Below are 21,552 nucleotides of genomic sequence, written 5' to 3'. Positions count from 1 at the left end.
TTTCCTCCTGCTAGGTGGGCTTTGTGTCACTATAAAACTATTAATCTATGAAATTAAAATATGTAGGGGAGACATATTCAGTCTGTGTTTGCTGTTTGAGAAGTTTATTGGACATAAGGATGTTTTATCTGTGCTTACCATACCACTTTGATTCCATTTAAGGTCTCTTAGGATAGGACAGCTATTCAGTAATATCCTAATGATAAAAATAAGATCCACTATATTAAATGTAGGGTAAATGACCAGGGATATTGGTGAAGCAGCATAATGATTTAGTAAGTTAAGATCTGCTTCACTGGGTATCTGCTTCTTTTCGCATAAGATCCACTATATTAAATGTAGGGTAAATGACCAGGGATGTTGGTGAAGCAGCATCATGATTTATTAAGTTAAGATCTGCTTCACTGGGTATCTGCTGCTTTTCCCAACTGATAAATGTGTGTGTGTGTGTGTGTGTGTGTGTGTGTGTGTGTGTGTGTGTGTGTAGTGGCTGTTAGTTCCTTGGAATAATATAGGATTGGAAGAAAAATATGCAGTTAAGTATGCATTTCTTGGCCCTTCTAGGTTTTGAGTAAAAAATTAATTCACCATTTGTATAACACAAAGCATTTTGGAAACATAAATGTTGATGTAGCTTTAATTGATATGTAATAATACAGGCCCTAAGACATACAAAATGAATCTCACATAAAATATTAAATAACTGGATAAACTAACTTGTTATGAGAAAGAGCTAAATGTTTTATGCCAGAGAGGTGAACATTTCAGTGAAAAAGTCTTAATTCTTGTCTCAGGAGATGATGTTAGGGCTGTTTTAACCTGAAGGTCTCTTGTTCAAATGTGATCCTCAGCAACTCATTTGAATTTCATAGGAGATTCTCATTAAAACTGAATTTTAATAATAGTCATTAGTCTTTTTTTAAAGAATTTATGTATTCATGGATCATCATAATTAATGTTGGTGAAAGTCTACGTGAAAATAATTATTTCCAAAACTAGAAGATAGGAGAATTTGGGAATATATGGAATGTAATATGTTGAAACAAATATATGATGATTAAATGTTCATATGGACATCCATTCAAAAGGTACAGATACTTTGCACATGTTTATTGTATTTTCATAAGACACTCTTGAATTATTAAATGAGTGTGTACAGTGGTTGGTTGCATCATTCAGCAAACATTAACTGCAGACATCCTCTGTGTCTAGAATGAAATGTGCAAAGACAGGGAATAGTAATAGCTGTGCTCCATTAACCCATGGTTTAGAGAGGAAGGCAAATTTTACATGTCACACTGTAGTTCTACAAGTTAGAAAGCAATGTGGTCTAAGAGGAGGAGGAAGAACCTATCTTTAACAGGGAAAGGAGGATCTATGGAGGGTTCACACATTGGCAGCCTTTGTCTGGCTTGTTTTCATTCATTTACTCATTCAGTAAATTTCCTTGGGTGTCTAATATTGCCAGACAATCACTGTGGTAGATCCAAGAAAGTAATGTTAAATAAAACAGGCAACTCCATTAAGGTAAATATTTATGATATATTTACAGAAATTAATATGCAACTATATGGTGGTATATATGAATGAAGAGAACAGGATGTTATGAAAAAAATTACAACAAAATTTAGATTAGGAGATCATGGAAGACCTTCAAGGAATAGAGTGACCCAAGCAAAAAGTGGGATTGAACTACATTTGAAGAAAAAGAGACAGTATTTACTTATTCACTCTATAAATACTTATAAGAGAACAGAGGTGATGAAACTTTACTGTTATAATAGCTTTAAGTTAGAAAGAGAACCAATCTTTCTTGATTATGAAAATTTTATCATTCAATAAAACCTTAGAGTTACATATTTCTGATTGTGATTGGGTGGAAAAGGGACTCAGCCATCAGAAACATTTAGAAATCAATATAAGTTTACTATTGTTAGTGCAGTGTTAATTACTATTATAAACAAAAATATGATGGCATGGTCAACATGAATTCCTATGTAGAGGCAGAGCTAGTGAATTTTCATACCCCCCCCCATTTCAGTGAACGCTCTACTCAACTACTGGTAGCACCATTTATAAGATTTGTGTTGTTGTTGTTGTTTGCTTGTTTGTTTGTTTTTAATTCCCAGAAGGAAGGCATGCATGATTCTGAAAGTAGAGTGAACAATAAACAGAACCAGCAGATGTCAGTAGGACAAAATCAATTAAATTCAAGTGATGCTAATTAATATATTTTTCATGCAGAAGGACATCTTTTCTTTGCAATTTTCCTTTCAATACAGAGGGTTCATTTTCTTGGAAAAAGTGATTTAGCTGTATAACATAAAAATAGGTTAGAAAATGATACAAGCCCTAACTCTCTTCCAAATAGCTATCACTTAGCATCAAAGGGGCATTTGGTGGAATCTTTCCTAAGATTTTGCCCTGGTTCTTTAACTAAGTGCATTGCTTCAGAGTACCTGACTTTGTCTGGGATAAGAGAAGGTCAAGGAAATCCTTTCCCAGGAGGTAACATTGGGCTCAGATTCCTTGTGCCTGAAGCATTAATAAGACAAATGATATGGTGGTTGAGACTGCTTTCCAAGCAAGGAAGCCGAATATGTGAAGTCCTGAGGTGATGGAAAGAAGCCTTTTTGTGTACAAAAATACTTAAAAGGAGGGCCAATGAGAGTGGAAAAAGAGGGCCTGGAGAAGCTTGCAAGATTACTGGACTTTGTAGCATAAATTAAGGATTTTGCTTATTATGCTAGAAGCAATGGGAAGTCAACAAAACTGTGTCATCAGGGAAATGAGCTAATGGTTTGAATGTTTCTCTGCAGCCCTGGCATTTCCTGCTTTCTTTTAGTGTGAAATTTTTTTAAAAACAAGAGCTACATTTGAATATCTAAGTACTAGGACTACAGCATGTCCATTTCACCTATGTATTACTCTCTTGAATTGCTATAGATCAGTGACAAGTCACACTGATTCTGTAATGCCCCAAACTGTAATGAGCATTACCAATAAAAGCTCAACGTCGTGTTCCATCATACGTTTATCTCGCCATTGAGTTTTGACTTAGATTTGTGGAGAAAGAGTAGTTTCTCTGATGCTTTGCTGCCTCAAGCTGGAAATAATCATGTTCATTTGAACTAAATTGCAAGCATCTCAAGACTCTTAAGATGGGAATATTATTTTATAAATTCATATAAGAATTCTTTTATGTGCTTATTCATAATTTTAAAATTAATGTTCTACTATAAATTTGAGTGTCAGTGTGTGAGTATAAAATCTCAGGTGTTGATTTCAGCTGCCTAATGTTTTAGAAAAATAGCTTTTTTAGAAATAAAATTATGACTTATGGATTCAATATTCTTTTCATTTTACATTTCTTAAAATCTTGTGACTTTATTTTCACCAAAGACAAAACTGAAATAATTATTTGTTTACTTATTGACTTCTTGAAAGATAGCATTTATAAAGCACTGAAATGTATTGTTACTTTTTTCTGAGAGAAATATTCTCTGTATTTGAGAATTATATTTTGTCAAATAGGATCCATCACAGAATATCAGAAAACATAGTAAATAAAATTCCACTTTTTTCCTCAGGTCATAACATCAATAATTATAATTTATATTATTTGCATGTATTAAATAATTATTTCTTTATCTTTGTTAGGTTATTACCATTGGAAAACATGTTAAAGGTTACCATTATATCATTGCAAATCTGGTAGGTGAATTAACTGATATTTTTAATTTTAATAGAGATACTTAGAAAAATAGTTTTGAATGACCAGCATTTACAGTGTTACTTTTAAAAACATATCTTGATTATATTGATCAATTAGAAGTAACAATGTTTTTCTCAGTTTGTGTTTTAGACTGACTTCCCACTTTATATACTTTAATCAATTTCCTATTATAAGTGATGTAAGAAATATTTGACAAACTTTATAAATTGTCTTAGAAGGCATATTTAATTATGGAAAAGTTTTCAAAAATATCTAAAGTTCAATTGTTCAAATTTCCTCTTGTTTCTCATTATCACAATGTTTTATAATTTTTCCCTTTGTGCATTCCTTTAAAGTTTTCAGTAAACATAGTATTTGAGATAAATACACATTTGTGAAAATACATCTTAGAGAAAAATTAAACCTGCAAATGTCAAGAATTTTTATTTATTTCTGATTTTCTATTTACTATAAAAGCAGTACAATGACATTAAATCCCTGTAGCTGATCACTTTTTCATTGGGCTTTCTGTCAAATTATGATTATACTGAACATCTAAGTGTTTGACTATATCTCCTTCTCTTAAGTATAATCAGAGCCAAGTTAGAATTATTGTTAGACATTTTTTTCAAAATAGTTTTCAGATTAGTAGTAAAATGACCTTAAGCCTTTACTGTTGCAAAGTTTTACGTTCTTTGATGAAGTATGATCTTACTTGACTGAGAAAACTGCCCTCCCCAATCTCAGGAAGATAGAAAAGAGGGAGAAAATGAGAGCTTATTCTAAATAGCATAATAAGACTTTGGAAAGGTCTCATATTTACCCAAATGTAGACTTACTTTCTTTCTCTCTCTTTCTTTCTTTCTTTCTTTCTTTCTTTCTTTCTTTCTTTCTTTCTTTCTTTCTTTCTTTTTCCCTTTCTTTCTTTTTCCCTTTCTTTCTTTCTTTCTTTTTTTCTTTCTTTCTTTCTTTCTTTCTCTTTCTTTTTTTCTTAGAAAGAGGGATGGAGGGTAAGGGCAGAGGGAGAGGGAGAGAAAGAATCCCAAGCTGGCTCTATGCTCAGCAGCATGGAGCCTTACTCGGGGCTTGATGTCATGACCCTGAGATCATGACCTGAGCCAAACCAAGAGTTGGCCACTCAACCCACTGAGCCCAGGCATCCCTGTAGATTTGTTTCTGTAGGTAGTTTCTGGAATATTATATTGTTCTATCAGAAGACATTATTTCTAGTAATGATGGGGGGAAAAACTTTATAACTAATAAATGCTGTTTTCACTAGAAGGTGGCACCAGTGATTTAGAATATTAAATCTCAAATCTGCATGTTGTTAGTAGAAGTTGGTTGTTCAGATAAAACTTCTGTTTGCCAGTGAAATGGCTATTATAAAATTCATTAGAGTTTATCTATTGATATGATATTACAGATCCTAAATGACTCCCTACCAGAGAAGCAGGGGTTAAAATAAATGAAGCTCTGTATTCACTCTCTTCAGAACCACATTCTGTGCAGGGAACAGCCTGGACAGTCAGTCCCCTGTGTGAATTGTGCCATTTGATGAACAACACAGAGCCACATTGAAAGCCGTGATCTTTAAAAATGTCCAGATGGAGAAGATTATATTGGAACATTGAGAAATAATGACAGAAGGTGGCTCATCAATTTGAGAGTTGATATCTGATGCTATGAAATGGAAAGAAATGTACAGATGACCAAAGTGGGGGAAAAAATTAGAAAATAGAAAACGTGTGACTGTTGCTGTCATCTTCTAGGGAGGAACATGGCTTGTATTTTATCTGAATTCAAATTCTGCTTTTCCATTTCTGAATACTTGGCATCTTCACCATATGGAACTTCCAGTGAGTCAGTGAGTTCAAAGTATCTGAGGAGTGTTGCAGTTTCTGAGAATTTAGAGAGCACTTGAAATTTTCACTGACATTTAAAATTGAAGAATGCCATTCAGTGTTGAAGAGCTTTCATCTTCCAAACTCTCGATTGGAGATATCTCCCTTTCTCTGTCTAGGGTCTAATGAGTGTTAAATGAGGTGGTGATAAAAGAAAAGTCCTCAGATACAGCTATTGATGAATTTCCTCAGGAACAGGTAATAGTTGATTAGGCTCCCAAAACACAGATTGTGATTAAGTTCCTGATGAAGCATTTAAAAGGATAGTTTGTACATAAAGTGATGAAGAAGTGGTCATAAAGGGAGGCAGTTCTCATTTCTTCAACCTGGATATGGACAGAAAGTACTGCAATCCACCCCCACCTGACTACCATACAGTGAAGCACTTAATCAGGTAGCCTCCCCCAGGCACATGGAAATTCCAAGATATCTTTTAGTGTCTGAATGTTAAATAGCCAAGGAGAATCAGGCATTTGAGAAAAGTCTGGGCCATGAAGGATGTAATACAAAACAAATAAATGAATGAATAAATAAACAGAAACAGGGCAGGCAGAAAACACAAGAAAAATGTTTAAAATTGTAAAGAGTATCTGCAGAGTAATAGGAGAAAATTATCCATAAAGAAGAGAGAAAGTATGTTGTGAAAAAGAGGAAAAACTCAGAGAATAAGAAAGAATTATGGGAAGTTAACTTTTTTTCTACTACAAGTAAAATTATATGACTTTGATGATAAGTTTAAGAAAAATCTTCCAGATGATGTAACAAAACAACAATACAATATGAGGTGGTGTGTACAGGGAACCTGTGAAAAACTTAGATGTTCAATCTAAAAGTTACAATGTCATAATAATAGGCATTCTAGAAAGACATACAGTGAAGGCAGGGGAAAGAAATTATCAAAGAACATTCAGAAAAATTCCCAGTACTCGATGACACAAATATGCCCGTTGACTACACAAAACAATGAAAGAAAAGAGACTTCTTTTATGTTTCAAAGAAAATGTCATCATGAAATTTCAGAGATCAATAGAAGATCTTAAAAGTTTCAGACAGGTGGGAGGAGAAGGCAGACAGAAATATGAAGCAGGTCACATGCAAAAAATAATTAGAAATAATGACATTGTATTTTTCAATAGGAACAATAAAAGTCAGTGGAACGATGTCTTCAGGTTATGAGAGTAATCAAGTGTCAGTGTAAAATGAAGATATCTTGAGACATTCAGTGTCTCAAAAAATTTACCTCCAATGTGTCTGAGAAACTACTGAGCACTCTGGAAGAAGAAGGGAGTAAAACATGAGAGATTAGTGATCCAGGAAGTGAGAGAACAAGTCAGCAACATGGTGAAGGGACACTCCAGAGTAACAGTTGCAGAAGAGATGGAAAGAGGCATCAATTCAAATCGCGGCATTCAGAAGGTCTCCTGTAAATTAAATATTCAGAAAAAAGAGAAATAGATTACTTGATATGTTTGATATTACTTTAAAAAAGATTTACTCATATAAACATGAAAAGTTCTCATGGAGCAACTACAGAAAAATAAGAATAGGTACACAGAAAACTATAGTAGTGAAAAAAATGAAGCAATTATTATCTCACATTAGAGTGAGATACTATTCAAGAAGGAAAATGCAGGGACACCTGGGTGGCTCAGTCAGTTAAGCTCCCAACTCTTGATGTCCACTCAGGTCATGATCTCAGGGTTGTGAGACAGCCCCATCTCTGTGCTGAGCATGGATCCTACCTAAGATTCTCTCTCTCTCCCTCCCTCTCTGCCTTTCCCCTCTTACTAGTGCTCTCTCTCTCTTAAGAAAAAAAAAAAAAAAAAGGAAAATACAGTCATACCACATTATTTGACTGCTCTGAATAACAGAATTATAAATATGATAACTGTGAACATGAAATGGGTGAGCAGGTAAATCTGGATGAATTATATACACATCACACATAAGCAGAAACTCAATGAAGATATCTAAAATTGATAAATTAAGAAAAATAGAAAAGATGTGTGCAGAAATATGGTGGTAAATATATGAAAAACAAAAATTACTGAAATTGCTTGTTTTGAAGCAGCTTAACTGGAGCATGTCTGATTTTTGTTATATATATTCTGGCACTATTTACATTATTTCAATAAAAAGAAAAACCAAAATTTGACCCAATAATGAAGTAATTATCCTTCTTTACACAAATAGTACTAAAATATATTTTTTAATATCAATAACAAAGAAAAGATTCTCCCGTATTTGAGATTCGGGGATATTTTCAATCCTTATGCAGAATAATGAGAAGTAAATGTATAAGGTAAAAAAATACTTATAATTGTGGTTTATTAAAATTGTGACTTCATCCTTGGGATAATGTCCTCTCAAATTGAGATAGAATTTATGACAGTGCAATATTTGAAATTAATGGCAGCACTACATGATAGTTTTACTAATGACTGAATTCATTCTAATAATGCAAGAGATTGATTTTTAAACTTTCATATATTTTATAAAAAGTTAAGCTCCGTACTTAATATGATATTGTTTGAGTGTTTGCAAATTATGACTAGGCATTTAGTACCTTCCGTTCTCATTTTAAAGATGTTTTATCACCTATGAGAATGAACAATTAAAATAGGAATAACTTGCTTACTATGTTATATTTCTTGGGGTACTAGCTTTATGTTCTTAAGTATTTATAACTATGTGGTAGTGCTCTGTTGTAGATTGAATAAATAAAACCAGTACTTACCCACGGAAGATTTCTCAGTAAAATGGAGAGCTTTTATGTGAGTACAACCAATAAACAATCATTGATTAAGGATCCGCTGTGATGCCAAGATGACAGTAGGTACTAGTGCAGAGTATTGGTTGCTAAATACACGAAACACTTCCTCTAGGCTTTTTTATATCTCATGTGTTCTTTGACATTTGTAAAATCACAATGTATAGAATTATTGGGTAAATGTTAAGTTCTCTTTGAGTCTTAATGGAAAGCCTGACATATGTGCTCTATGTCTAGGGATTTACTGATGGAGACCTATTAAAAATTCAGTTTGGAGGTGCAAATGTCTCTGGGTTTCAGATAGTGGACTATGATGATTCCCTGGTATCCAAATTTATAGAAAGATGGTCAACACTGGAAGAAAAAGAATACCCTGGAGCACATACGACTACAATTAAGGTATCTCTCTATCTACTAATATGTCCATCTACATCTGGATCTATATATCTGTATCTTTATCTGTATCTAACTGCTGGCAAGTAGTGTGTTCTCTGGGACACTCTAGGAAGAAGATGAAAATCTTAATTTGTTTTAGGAACAAAAAGCAATAAGTGCTTTATGAAATCAAACAAGGAATCTTTGAATTCTAAATGCAGTGCACTGTTCTGATATGAACATGACCAGACTCATCTTTTATTCTCCACGGGTCTGGACTTCACTTGTTTATTCAACGTATTTTATTATTCATACACCTACCTACATATATTTACCTCTAAATATTAAATGCTTCTGCTGTTGATAGGAAGGTTTTCTTCCTTCTGTTTGTCACCTTATTGACAGCGGAGATAAAAGAGGATCATAACGTATGTGGAATGAGATGATCACATTCTTTATGAAACTAGACTTATGAAAAATAAGAGCAAAAGTTGCAAAGCATTTCAGATACATAGTGATTTCGTTTGTTTATTTGTGTATTATTAAGCAGATGTGTATGAACCAGCCAGGACAGTGTTATTTTAGTTGCTCTCCCAGTTTATACTTCAGACAGAGATTTTGTGGTTGTTTTCTGCACCTAATGAAGAAAAAAAACAAATATGGATTTTTGGCTCTAAATTTGTGTCTGGCTATGAGACTGGTCCTAGGTAAGGATTGAAAGCGTTGAATTCTCTATTTTTGGATATGTGAATGGATCCTGTTAATTATAAGTTAAATTCAAGAAACCATCTCATAGAATGTTAAAGAATAACCCAAAGTTATCTTTTTTTCTCAAAACTAGGTGACTTTGGTGACCTTCACTGATATTCCCATGTACACTGTTTATAAGAGTACTGTGGGTTTGTGGGGGTACCTTCAGGTAGCAAAGCTGATAAGAAGACAAATGGACATCTAGTCTTTTCATTGATGTCAGGGTGTGTCTCCGCCTGTGGCTCTCATTCTGTGGAATTGCAGGCTTCCATCCATTCCAAGATGGTGCCTTTAAAGCTCTCTGATGAAGATTGCATGTGGCATTCATCCCCAAATAGAACTAAAGTGCTCCTTTTGAATACTCGATTAGTCACCGTGTTCCTACCACTGCTGTCTACTGTGAGAAGGATGAGAGCAAAATGAGATGACTATATTCTCATGGAAGTCATATCATTATTGAAGTGCATGGGTCATGTATCAAAATGCAAGGCAAATTTGGGGCCTGGGAGATATTTAGCAATGCATTCTGTTAACAATTTCACCAAAACCTAGCTCCAGATTTCACTCTGCTGGGAGCTTACTCCCTTCCTGCTGTAGCACGTAAAAAAAAACAAAAACAAAAGTAAAAACAAAAACAAGCCCCCCCCCCAAAACAAAAAAGACTCTTATCTTTGAAAATCCCCAGTCTAATGGAGGAGACTAACATGTCAGTAAGCAAATAAGCAAAACAGAGAATGATGCATGTAAAATATGCCAGCTCTCCACATATGATTAGGACAGTATGGGAGAAAGGATGTTAAGGAGGGCTCTCCAGGGGTGGGGTGTCTCAGCAGGGCTTTTCATGTGGTTGAGCAGGAGAAAAACTGTAGGAGGGTGTTGGAGAAAGAGAATGTACACTGATTCAAAGTGGTACAAGGGCATGACAGTGTCAGGAAACTGTACTTTTTCTTCTGTTTGTTTGTTTTGTTTTGTTTTCTGCTGTAAAAATTCAAAATATATGGATTGAGTGAGAGATGGACATTTTGTGGGAGTTACCAAGAGATAAGTCTCTTCTAATGTCAGCAGATGTAAAAGATAGGAATCACTGGACAGGGCTTTCATGATTTTTTCTGCTCCATGGGCAGAAAAAAGGAAGAAAAACTACTTGGGGTAATGATACAGTATTTTCTAATAAAAAAATAGCATTATCTTCTATATATGATCTGTTTAAGAAAGGAAAGCAAGAATATTTCCTAATGAGATTATTTCTTTCTATATTGTCTTTTGGGTCATTGACTGTACCAGGTACATAGCCTGATAGTTTAAGTCATGTTTTATTGTCACCAAAATAAAAACTTAGGTTATAGGCATAAAAACCTGCAAAAATGCAATTCAGTACATGAAATTCTCCCTGTGGTTAGGCTTGGGAGATAATATAAACTATTTCAAGTTGTGGGAATATTAAATTAATGATTGTTTTAAACTTTTAGTCTTCTCCAGAAGTTAACAAATCTTCGATAGTTTCTTAGTTAAAATCATCCTTATTCAATAAATACAAGTAAAATATAAATATTTCAATATTTTGCATATTTTAATAACCAAGAAATATGTTAATAATGTTAAATTTCTTCATTCTTATACTCTGTACAAAAAATTACTCTAAAGTCATGGTACAGAGATTTTACATCTGGTTCACCAATTTGCTAATTTCAGGCAACGTTCATTCATTTATTCATTTATCAATGCATTTATCCATTCAATGCCTATCTATTGAGTTTTTACTCTATAGGCTGGCACTGTTCTATGTGTCAGAGAAATGACAAAGTTCCAGTCTGAGAGCATTAAGGAACCACCAGAGGAGAGTTTTGATACAGAAAGATTCCTGGTTACCCTCTTCTGCAACACTGTCTGCTTACAATAGATTGTAGGGTTTGCACCTGATGGCAGGTGAGCTTTTAGGAAGATACCACGAATAATCCAGGCAGCCGAGTAAGGCAACCAGTAACTGGTTGTCTTAACTGTGGCGATGGCACCAGGAAGGAGGGAAATTAATGGGTTTGTTACAATTGCTGAGTCTTTTGGATTTCTTTATTAGTAAATGAAAAAACTATTGCAGCAATCATAACCACTAGTTTATTATATAGTGATATAAATTCGGTTGAAAGATATTTGTGGGTTAAAAACAAGACTCTGAAAGGCAGTCTGCATCATTTGTGTCTTCCTGACCCCAGTGTCCTACAGTGCTTTACACACAGTAGACACATAATAGATATTTGTTGAAATGAAAAATATAAAGAAACCCTTTGAAAATAATCACTGAGAAAGAAAAAAAAGTAATTATCATTTCTGTGAACTTTGGCTAAAATTTCTGCACTAATATTTGTTTTGGCCTTTTATTCAACCCTGGCATAAAAGTAGTGATATTTTACTTGACAGTCATCAGACCAGAACCATTTGGCACCTAGATTTAAATGGACAATTAGTGACCATTTTACCTTCCTTAAAAAAAAAAAAAAAAAAAAAAAAAAAAAAAAAAAAAAAAAAGTTTTGAAAGAGGCAGATAATAAAGATGATTTGGCACTCTCTCAAAAATAATTTAGAAATACTTCTATTTTTAGATAGATTTTCAGTGTTTCGGTGTCTTCAACAACTTGTAAGATGATAGCTATCCATTCGGCCTGGTTACATCAGCAATCTGAACCTTGGTTCAACTTCTGCATCTGTGATATTCTGCTGATGTTAAGGTATTCCACAATAATACGTGACCATGACTGAACTTTTCGTGGCCCTTTAAATAATGGTTTTCCCACCAGAATCTCATTTCAGTCAGGAAAGGACTTAAAGCACAGACTCAAACTTTCTTAATTGCTGCCCTAAGAGAGTTATTAGGCCTGTCTGAAAATAGCATAATCTTTTTCAGTTCAGTAATTAGCGCCATGCATTATATAGTACCCTAGTGGCTTAATAGAATTAATTCTGCTTCTTGAACATTTTAACTGACCAAAACCACTGCTGACACATTGGCATCCCCTACTCCTAATATTAAAGTATTTTGCCACACAATAGCCTAGAGGCTTGATGTGTTTTGTTTCTTATATTCCATGGCTTGAAAAGTATGTAAATGGTTGAAATAAGCCCGTAAATTAAAATTTTGATATTGGGGGCACCTGGGTAGCTCAGTCAGTTAAGTGTCTGCCTTGGTCTCAGGTCGTGATCCCAGGATCCTGAGATCCAGTCCCATGTTGGTCTCCCTGCTCAGCAGGAAGCCTGCTTCTCCCTCTCCCTCTGCTGCTCCTCCCTCCCACTGCTTGTGTTCTCTCTTGAGCATGTGCTCTCTCTTTCTCTCAGATAAGTAAGTAAAATATTTTAAAGAATAAAAGAAATGATTTTAAAAATGAAGTAAAATTATGATATTGGTAAAATTTTTGTTAAAAATAATTGAAAAAATATTTAAACGTATGTTAGAGCATTAAAAGTAAAAAGGCATCACTACTATCTGTAATACTACTGCAGGATATCTGATTCACCTCATTTCCACATTTCTTCATCTGTAGAGGGAATAAGTTTAGGCAATGTATAAGATTTATCTCAAACATCTAATGCCATGATTATGTAAAGTGCTAATTTGACACTTAATAAAACATACACTAATACTTCTAATTTTTGCTGAATCTATGATTTCTCACATGGTTCTTCTGTCTCTCAAAAATTGTAATGACTTGCAGGCAGTCATCTCTCCACTCCAAATATCAAAATCAAACCCTAAAATATCTTGGAACATATTTGTTTATTTTCCCTGGATTAAAAAAGATGAGGAACTTCCACTTTGTTAGAAGATTTCTAGAAGTGGAGAAAGTCTGGGAGAAATTTATGCAACCAACAAAATAAAAGATCTGTCTCTAAGAAGGTCTCTCCCTGGCACTGACGGGTGAATCAAACCAGACAATGTTTTCATTTGAGTATCTTTTTTCCATCGTGATAAATCTAATTAGTTTTATCTGAAACTTTTGAATGCTTACATGAACCCCAAATTTCAGAATGTAAAAGTCTTTGTCCTTAAGCACCACTCAGTCAGGGTCAGTAGCCGATCTGAATAATTCAGGTAAAATATGTTGTTTTAATGTATTCCTTTTACATGAAGAGTATTTCTTCACAGGGGCTTAAAAATTATTTTTACTACTCAAAAAGAATAATAAAGGATGTTAAATTTGATTTCTTTCCAACAGACCTAGTTTTCTCACCCTTGAAACTCTGTGCTTACTAGATGTTGATTTTTTTTTTTTTACTTTGTAGTTACAATTTAAATTTTTTTAGAGCAGTTTAAGGTTCACCACAACACTGAGCAAAAAAAGAATTTCTGTATATCTCTGCCTCCCACCCCAAGCACAACCTCCTCCAATATCTGCTTCACTCACCAGAGTGATTCATTTGTTAGAACTGATGAATCTTCATTGACATCATGATTATCCGAAGTCCATATTTTACATTATGGTTCACTCTTAGTGTACATCCTATAGTTTGGGACAAATGTACAATAACATTCTCCCATCATTATAGTCTCGTAGTGAATATTTTCACTACTCTAAAAATCTCTGTTCTGCTTATTCATCTCTCCTCTTGCTCATAGCAAACACAGAATCTTTTTTATTGTCTCTATAGTTTTGCCTTTTCCAGAATGCATAGAGTTAGAATCATCAGTATGTAGTCTTTTTAGATTTGCTTTTTTTCACTTAGTAATATACATACAAGGTTCCTCCATGTTTTTTCATGGTTTGGTAGCTCACTCTTTTTAAGCCCTGATAATAGCCCATCATATTCCGTTACCTGGATGTACCGTTCACTTACTGAAGAAAGGACATCCTGGTTGCTTCCGAGTTTCAGCAATATGAATAAAGCTACCTCAAATATATGTGCGATGGTTTTTGAGTGGATGTATGATTTCAACTCCTTTGGGTAAATACCAAGTAGTACAATTGGATCATATGGTGAGAGTATGTTTAGTTTTCAAGAAACTGCCAAATTGTCTCCCAAAGTGGCTGTACCATTTTGCATTGTCACTAGCAATGAAAGAGAGTTTCTGTTGCTCCATCAATGTTGAGTTTCTGTGAAGATCCTGTGACTTTGTGTGGTGAAGTTTCGAAGGGCACACATTCAACAAGTCTTAAACAGCCTTATCACAGACACTTCTTTTCCAGAGGGCAGACTCCAATTAAATTTAAAATTAAGACAAGCAAATGAACTTAAATGTATAATGTATTTACCAATACTGTTTTTTTTTTAATGGCTCTAGTTGGTCTTAATCATTGCCCAGAATCAAGAAAGAAAGAAAGAAAGAAAGAAAGAAAGAAAGAAAGAAAGAAGAAAGAAAGGGAGACTTTCTAAAGCTTTTCTTATAGGTTTACTTATTTTTCCTAGAACTCATCATTTTTGACCATTTTGATAACTTGATAAAATGAAGAAATTGAGAATTATATTGTGAGATTCTTTAGGGACATATCATTCAGCATATAAGAACTTTAATCAGGGGCACCTGGATGGCTCAGTGGGTTAGGCCTTTGCCTTCAGCTCAGGTCATGATCTCAGGGTCCTCGGATCGAGCCCCACATGGGGCTCTCTGCTCAGTGGGGAGCCTGCTTCCCCTCTCTCTGCCTTCCTCTGCCTACCTATGATCTCTCTCTCTGTCAAATAAATAAATAAAATCTTACAAAAAAGAACTTTAATCAAATAAGTGATAAAATTTTATTTTTTTAAAGATTTTATTTATTTACTTGAGAGAGAGAGAGAGAGACAGCAAGAGAGAGCATGAGAGGGGAGAAGGTCAGGGGAGTAGCAGACACTGATGGAGTTGGGAGCCTGATGCAGGACTCATTCCTGGGACTCCGGGATCATGACCTGAGCCAAAGGCAGTTGCTTAACTGACTGAGCCACTCAGGCGCCCCAAGTGATATAATTTAAAAAATGAGTATATACAATTTATCAGGCCATAAGACCTTTAACAGCCCAAGGTTGTTACACAGAACATTATTTTTATGAAAAGTAATTGGTATTAAGGAAATTTTTAAAATGGTAATTTGTTTGGACAATGGATGTTCTTCAGACAAAGCTAAACTGGAATTGTCACTACAGGATTTCTTACAGCCTTTAATATGGCAATGTGAGAATCAGTTTTTGAATTTATGGGCTCACAGATTCTTGTAGATTAGGATAGTGGTTTTCAAAACAGCAAAACAAACTAGTTTTATATATCAGGTTAGATAGTAATAAAAGGAAAAAAGAAAGCAAACATGCTGGTTAATAATTTGTATTTTGGGACATACTTTATAAGTCACCTGGCTTCTCATTTCCTCTAACCGTACTCATTTGATGTGGTGTTTGCCAAACAAGCATCCACTGTCCCTGTGTGCGACACTGAGGAGTTTCCTGGGACTGCAGATTTGCTGTGTAAAACAGGGATAGTACCTGACAAACCAAGATGGTTGGTCACCGTCATTGCCACAGAAACACAGAGATCTGGACTCAAACTCCATCTTATTTTTTTTTTTTTTACCCTGAGCAAAATATAATCTGTTAACTTAGAATCTTTATCTATAAAACTGGAGTAAAAATATTTGTTGCATAGAATTTTTAAAAAAGGGCTCCTGAGGAAACCACCCAGCTCAGGTTAGTCGACATGAATTCTTTTTTCCTCACCAACTTTTCCAATGCTACTATGACATAGGAGAGGCATTGTTTTACTTATTTCGTTGATAAGAAACACTATTTTCATTGATAAAAAACACTTTATCTTACCCAAGGCAATTGAGCAGTAAATGATAAAATCAGGGCTTGGGCCCTGCCTTCTGGTGATACATTCAATACTTTCTAAACCATATACATTTCAATTTCAAGTGTCAAGGAGAATTTGAAAGTAGCTATTCATAGTAAGTTTTTAGCACTTTTATAACATGTAAAGTCTAGTACTTTTTCTTTGAATATCTTTTATTTTAGCACAGTGCAGATGACCCATGTTTAAGCATAGGTGCTATCATAATAATGACCCATAAATGTTATGTTATAGTCTATTTATCCTTTTTGTATGTTCATTAAATCCTAAGTGTACATAGAACTTCTCCATTCCCTGTTTTTGTTGGCTGTCAGAATACTGATTTCTGGTTTCAGTGATTACAGTAATGTATTATTGAATAATGTCTGATGACTATTGGGCTTAACAAACATGTTTAAAATGCATATTTCATTTTGTATTTGAAAAATAGGTCTCAATAAACATGCATTTAAAATGGAATAAAAAGTACATTTGGAAAATGGACCATAAAAACGTTTTCCCAGATTTCTTCTTAAAGTGTGGATAGGATGCGATTGTGATACAGCACTGTAAAACATAATGGTCCCCCACTGAATTATAAATTTCCAACTCAGCTGAGGGATTTCACAGAACATAAACACCAGGACAGAGATGATACATTTGTTTTCAAAGAAGGAGATAGTTACATTTCATCATGTTCCCTTCAAGTTAATTTACATCTAGTTTAGGGAATGGTAGAACTGAAATATCTAACTCTCCAATCAAAAATATGAATATATTTGTTTAGGAAAAATAAATGAGCCACATATGTAGAACATAAACAAAGAGGAACTCTGGATATAGTGTCTGTTTATTTTCTCTCCGTCCAGAATTGTGTTTTTATGATTGTGACTTTTAATTTAAAACAATAATGGGCTGGAGACTTGATTAAATTTGAGCATTTGAAAAAGGTTGAAAGGATTTTTCTTCTTAGCATGCTCATGCTCCGAATCATAATTGTTAACATGCCGCATGAACCTCAGTGCTTTTAGTTCATTCAACCTAATCTTATTTTTTAATGTAGTTTGCCAACATTTATAGACCTCTAAAACATTTAACAGATGGCTTGATAGATTTCTCATAGTAATGTGAGCAGGCTGACCCAATGAAGATTTTGGCTTTTCACTATTATCGTAACTTTTTAATGTGCATTGCAATACTTCTTTTTTAAATATCCAATTTATTTAATTTAGGCTCTGTTTCCTATTCAGTGACCTAGACTTTATTTTAAAAATTACATTGGCAATGAACTAATTACTGTATAGGAAAGCAAATTAACCAATTTTTTTCTCTAGGAGAATAGAAATAAGCATCTATGTAAGGTGGATAAATCTAATATGTAATCTTATTTCTCCAGATATTTTCCTAAGTAAATAGGATTCAAAACAATGTCTTTTTCTTAAGAAAACAGTACATGAATATTCTAGAATACTTAGAAAAGAAATATAATCATGTTTGCTTCCTCTCTATTATTATAACCATTCTGTTTATTTTTCTTTCCCTTATTTGTGAAGAGATATTACCATTTTTTACCATTCTCATTAATCAATGAAGAAGGTATTTTTAAAATTTAGTTGTAATAATGTTTTCACTAATTTTATAATTGACATTATTCATATTGTTATATAACCTTTATTAGCATCACTTTTTAATGGCTGCATTATACTTTCTTAAGGCAGAAAGTACAGGTTTTAAGGATTCTTTATAATCAGAAATGTGGGTTGTTTCTAAATATGGATGGATCTGACACATACTATATTTTGCTAATTTCTCAGATATAGTTTGGAGAAAAAGGTTGAGATTTTTTGGAAAAAATGGTGATGGGTTTTACTTAGATCTGTCTAGTTGAGATATTTGTGGGAACCTCAAGTGCATCCATCCGGGAGATAATCTAAATACGTAGAGGAATCCTATATAGGCCTGTAATGACATTGTTTAAGTGGTATCACAAGAGAAGAAATAAGGAAGAAAACTTAGAGGTAAATATGAATATCTTTTTACAGTTTACTACACTCAGTCACAGGGCTCATGGCCTCAAAATCATTTTATCTTTTTCTTCTTCTTGCCAACTTTCCCATCAAATTTGACTCATTCATATGGTCAAATGAAAGAGATTCAATTAAACTAATACATACAACGATTAAATGAATGATAACCTCACACTGCCATTTTGGAATTAGAAAAACGGAGGCTTAAGAAATTTCTGGATACATGGAGGGGATGATTCATACAACATGAACTACTTTTCATTTGCCTTATTGTAATATCTCTCATATTAAGAGGATAAATCTGACATTTATCTACCACCAGATTGATTTATAACACTATGATAGACATATTGTGATTATCTGCTTATAACCTTTTCACTACACTGGAAGAGAACATGAATCCTGTAAAGAGAGTGTCCAATATCAAAATCTCTGACTTCCCTGCCTACATTCTTTCCTTCCTTCCTAGGTCTTTTTTAATGTATCTGGCCCTGCCCTGGTATCTGAGAATTCAGTGGTGTAAGATGAGTTTTCTACTTCCCCAGAGTAAATATTCCAGTGGGGAAGAGAGATGAAATAGAGAAAGAAAGAATCCATGAACAAGATATTCAGATACTGTTAGAGACTATGAAGAAATAAATAAGGTCAGGTGAAGAGGAGTGATTGAGTCCATGCTGGGCAGGAAGGGCATCATTGAGGAAGTAATGTTTGAGCACATACATGTAATTTAAAGCCATGAACTGAGCGAGACCACCTCAAGAGAGAGAGAAGAGGGTTGATGTGGAATGGCAAGTTTAGAAAATGCCTCTTAAATTTTTTAATGAAGGAAACAGGAAAAAAAAGGAAGGGTTGGTATTGGAAGGAGATATAAACCTAAGAAGCAGTTATTGTAGCTATCATCTATCTATCTATATCTATCTATTTACCTATCTACTGATTGATCTTTCTTTCTATCTCTCTCATCTATCTACCTACCTACCCATCTGTCATCTATCTGTCATCTGTATCTAACATTTATCATCATCTATCTCTTTATTTGTGGTAGGAGATATCAAAGCATTTGAAGTGCTAATAAAGATGATCCAGTAGAGAGAGAAAAAAGGCTGATGGAGGATATTGAGGTTGTAATTGTAGATGAAATGTCCTTAGAAAGATCCGAGGGACTGTTTCCGTGTGCTGTTGGGAGCGGCTGTCCTTATGAAGAAGCATGGCCACCTCCATTGCTGTCAGCTCAGGAGGGAAACAGAGAGAATGTGATCGTGGCAGTTTTGTGGTTGAAAGGTAAAAGGTTTCTGTCTGAAGGCTTCTATTTTTTTGGTGACGTGTAGGCAAGATAATCAGCAGGAATTCAGAGAAAGAGAAGTGTGCAGAGCTGTAGGTATTATGAGAAGAAAAGAAGAGGTATAAAATAATCATTTTTGAGAGTGGAAGAACTAAGTTACTAAAGAAAGAAGGAGGAGGACTTGGAAATACTAAGTGCTCATTTTGGATTTGTGGTCAAGAATTTTAAGGTGTCTCAAAATTAGTACGATGTTGCATTTTTTACCCAGCTTCACTGTACTTTTGTTACTCACAGATTGAAAAATACTCAGTAACAGAAATTTCCTAAGTGTTCATTAAAGCTATTATGTTAAAATGTGTTAATTGTCATTAACAATAGCAGCATGATACATTTGATAGATGGCGGTATATATCCATGTATGTAATAATACCTATCCAGCCACTGACAGTGCTTAGTGCCCTCAGATATGCTCTTTTTTTCTGCTTGGCCCCCATCCTCCTGTAATAATCCTATTTTCCCATTGGGATCTGAATATCGTAAGTTTGGAACCAATGTTATTTTATCATAGACTGTTGAACCATGAAGGGGGCATAGAAATTATGAAATTTGTTGGTTCTTCTTTTCGATTACCATAACCACATAGGGGATCTTAAAAATGGGTATTTCAAGACTATTGCAGATCTATGTGAACATCACTGAGGTAGACTTACAGACTTAAACTCATCAATATTCTTTCCCTATTGCCAAATGAATCCCGCATAAGAGGAGGGATATTTGTTTGTAAATTTGATAATTTCCTGTATACTCAAATCAGACCATAAAGGGATTCTCTAACTAGGGAATTGGTTTAAAAAGAAAAGTGCTATTATCATAAAAGGTCTCAGCCAAAAAGCTGAAATGCTAATGTAAAAGGCAGTGCTTCCAGCCAAAAGCCTACTCCACAGTCCTAGTATTCCATTCTACCTCTCAGATTCTTAGACTGCTAGATGAAGGATGGTGTCTAAAGTCTTGGGCTGTGATATGGTGTTGTATGGTGGCCAGCTGCAACCCAGACGGCCATTGTGCTGTGACCCTCTGAATTTTTTCCTATTCTTATGATATGTGTGTGATATTTTTCAGTATACTTCTGCTCTAACCTATGATGCTGTTCAAGTGATGACTGAGGCTTTCCGCAACCTTCGGAAGCAGAGAATTGAAATCTCTCGAAGGGGGAATGCAGGAGATTGCCTGGCAAACCCAGCAGTCCCCTGGGGACAAGGCGTAGAAATAGAAAGGGCCCTCAAACAGGTCAGTTACTCAAAATGATTGTGAGTGTGACTTAACAGTGGACACTATTTTTTCCTGCTATGTTAGTCTCCTGGCTATGTTTAACGTAAAGTGGATATTATCTCCTAACTGCACAGAGGTATGTTGGAGGGTGAAAAAAAATCTTATAAATGTAGTTTTCTTAACTTGAGCCCAGTGAGAGTAATCTGTACAGTTTGTATCTTCGGTTGCAGTAAATTGATAACTGTGGTCCTTTCCCATTTCCTCATTAGGTTCAGGTTGAAGGTCTCTCGGGAAATATAAAGTTTGACCAAAATGGAAAAAGAATAAACTATACAATTAACATTATGGAACTCAAAACCAATGGGCCCCGGAAGGTAAATCATTAGTGATCTAAAGGCAGTTTTCTCTCTGCGAGGAGGTGAGTTTGCTAACCTGTCACCTCTTCTTCCAGAGAGTCCTGGAAATGGATATTCACGTAGGTAGAGTTTATCTACTTCCAGAAACAGATATATTTTTAATTTTTTTCCCTAAATCTAATCTATTCATTTCTGGTAAGTAATACTGAAATGTAATCTTCAAATGACTGTGAATAGAAGAACTGTTTTTATTTTTATTTTATTTTATTTTATTTTATTTTTTTGATCAAGGTGTAAGAGATTTAATTAGAAGAAAAAGAAACCAT

The 21,552-nt window shown here is 34.4% G+C and overlaps 1 protein-coding gene across 3 annotated transcripts in view; it reads left to right on the top strand.

The window, feature by feature from the left end:
• GRIA2 (glutamate ionotropic receptor AMPA type subunit 2) overlaps positions 1-21,552 on the top strand; it is a 157,682-nt gene that overhangs the window by 92,693 nt on the left and 43,437 nt on the right. For all 3 annotated transcript variants that reach the window (XM_047717815.1, XM_047717814.1, XM_047717813.1), the window contains exons 5-8: positions 3,661-3,714; positions 8,624-8,785; positions 20,721-20,888; positions 21,140-21,244. In XM_047717815.1, the coding sequence (XP_047573771.1) occupies positions 3,661-3,714; positions 8,624-8,785; positions 20,721-20,888; positions 21,140-21,244 (489 nt within the window). The remainder of the gene's footprint in view (positions 1-3,660; positions 3,715-8,623; positions 8,786-20,720; positions 20,889-21,139; positions 21,245-21,552) is intronic.

Source organism: Lutra lutra, chromosome 2, assembly GCF_902655055.1.
Source record: "Lutra lutra chromosome 2, mLutLut1.2, whole genome shotgun sequence".
Classification (NCBI taxonomy): Eukaryota; Metazoa; Chordata; class Mammalia; order Carnivora; family Mustelidae; genus Lutra; species Lutra lutra.
This window is presented reverse-complemented; position numbering and strand designations above follow the sequence as displayed.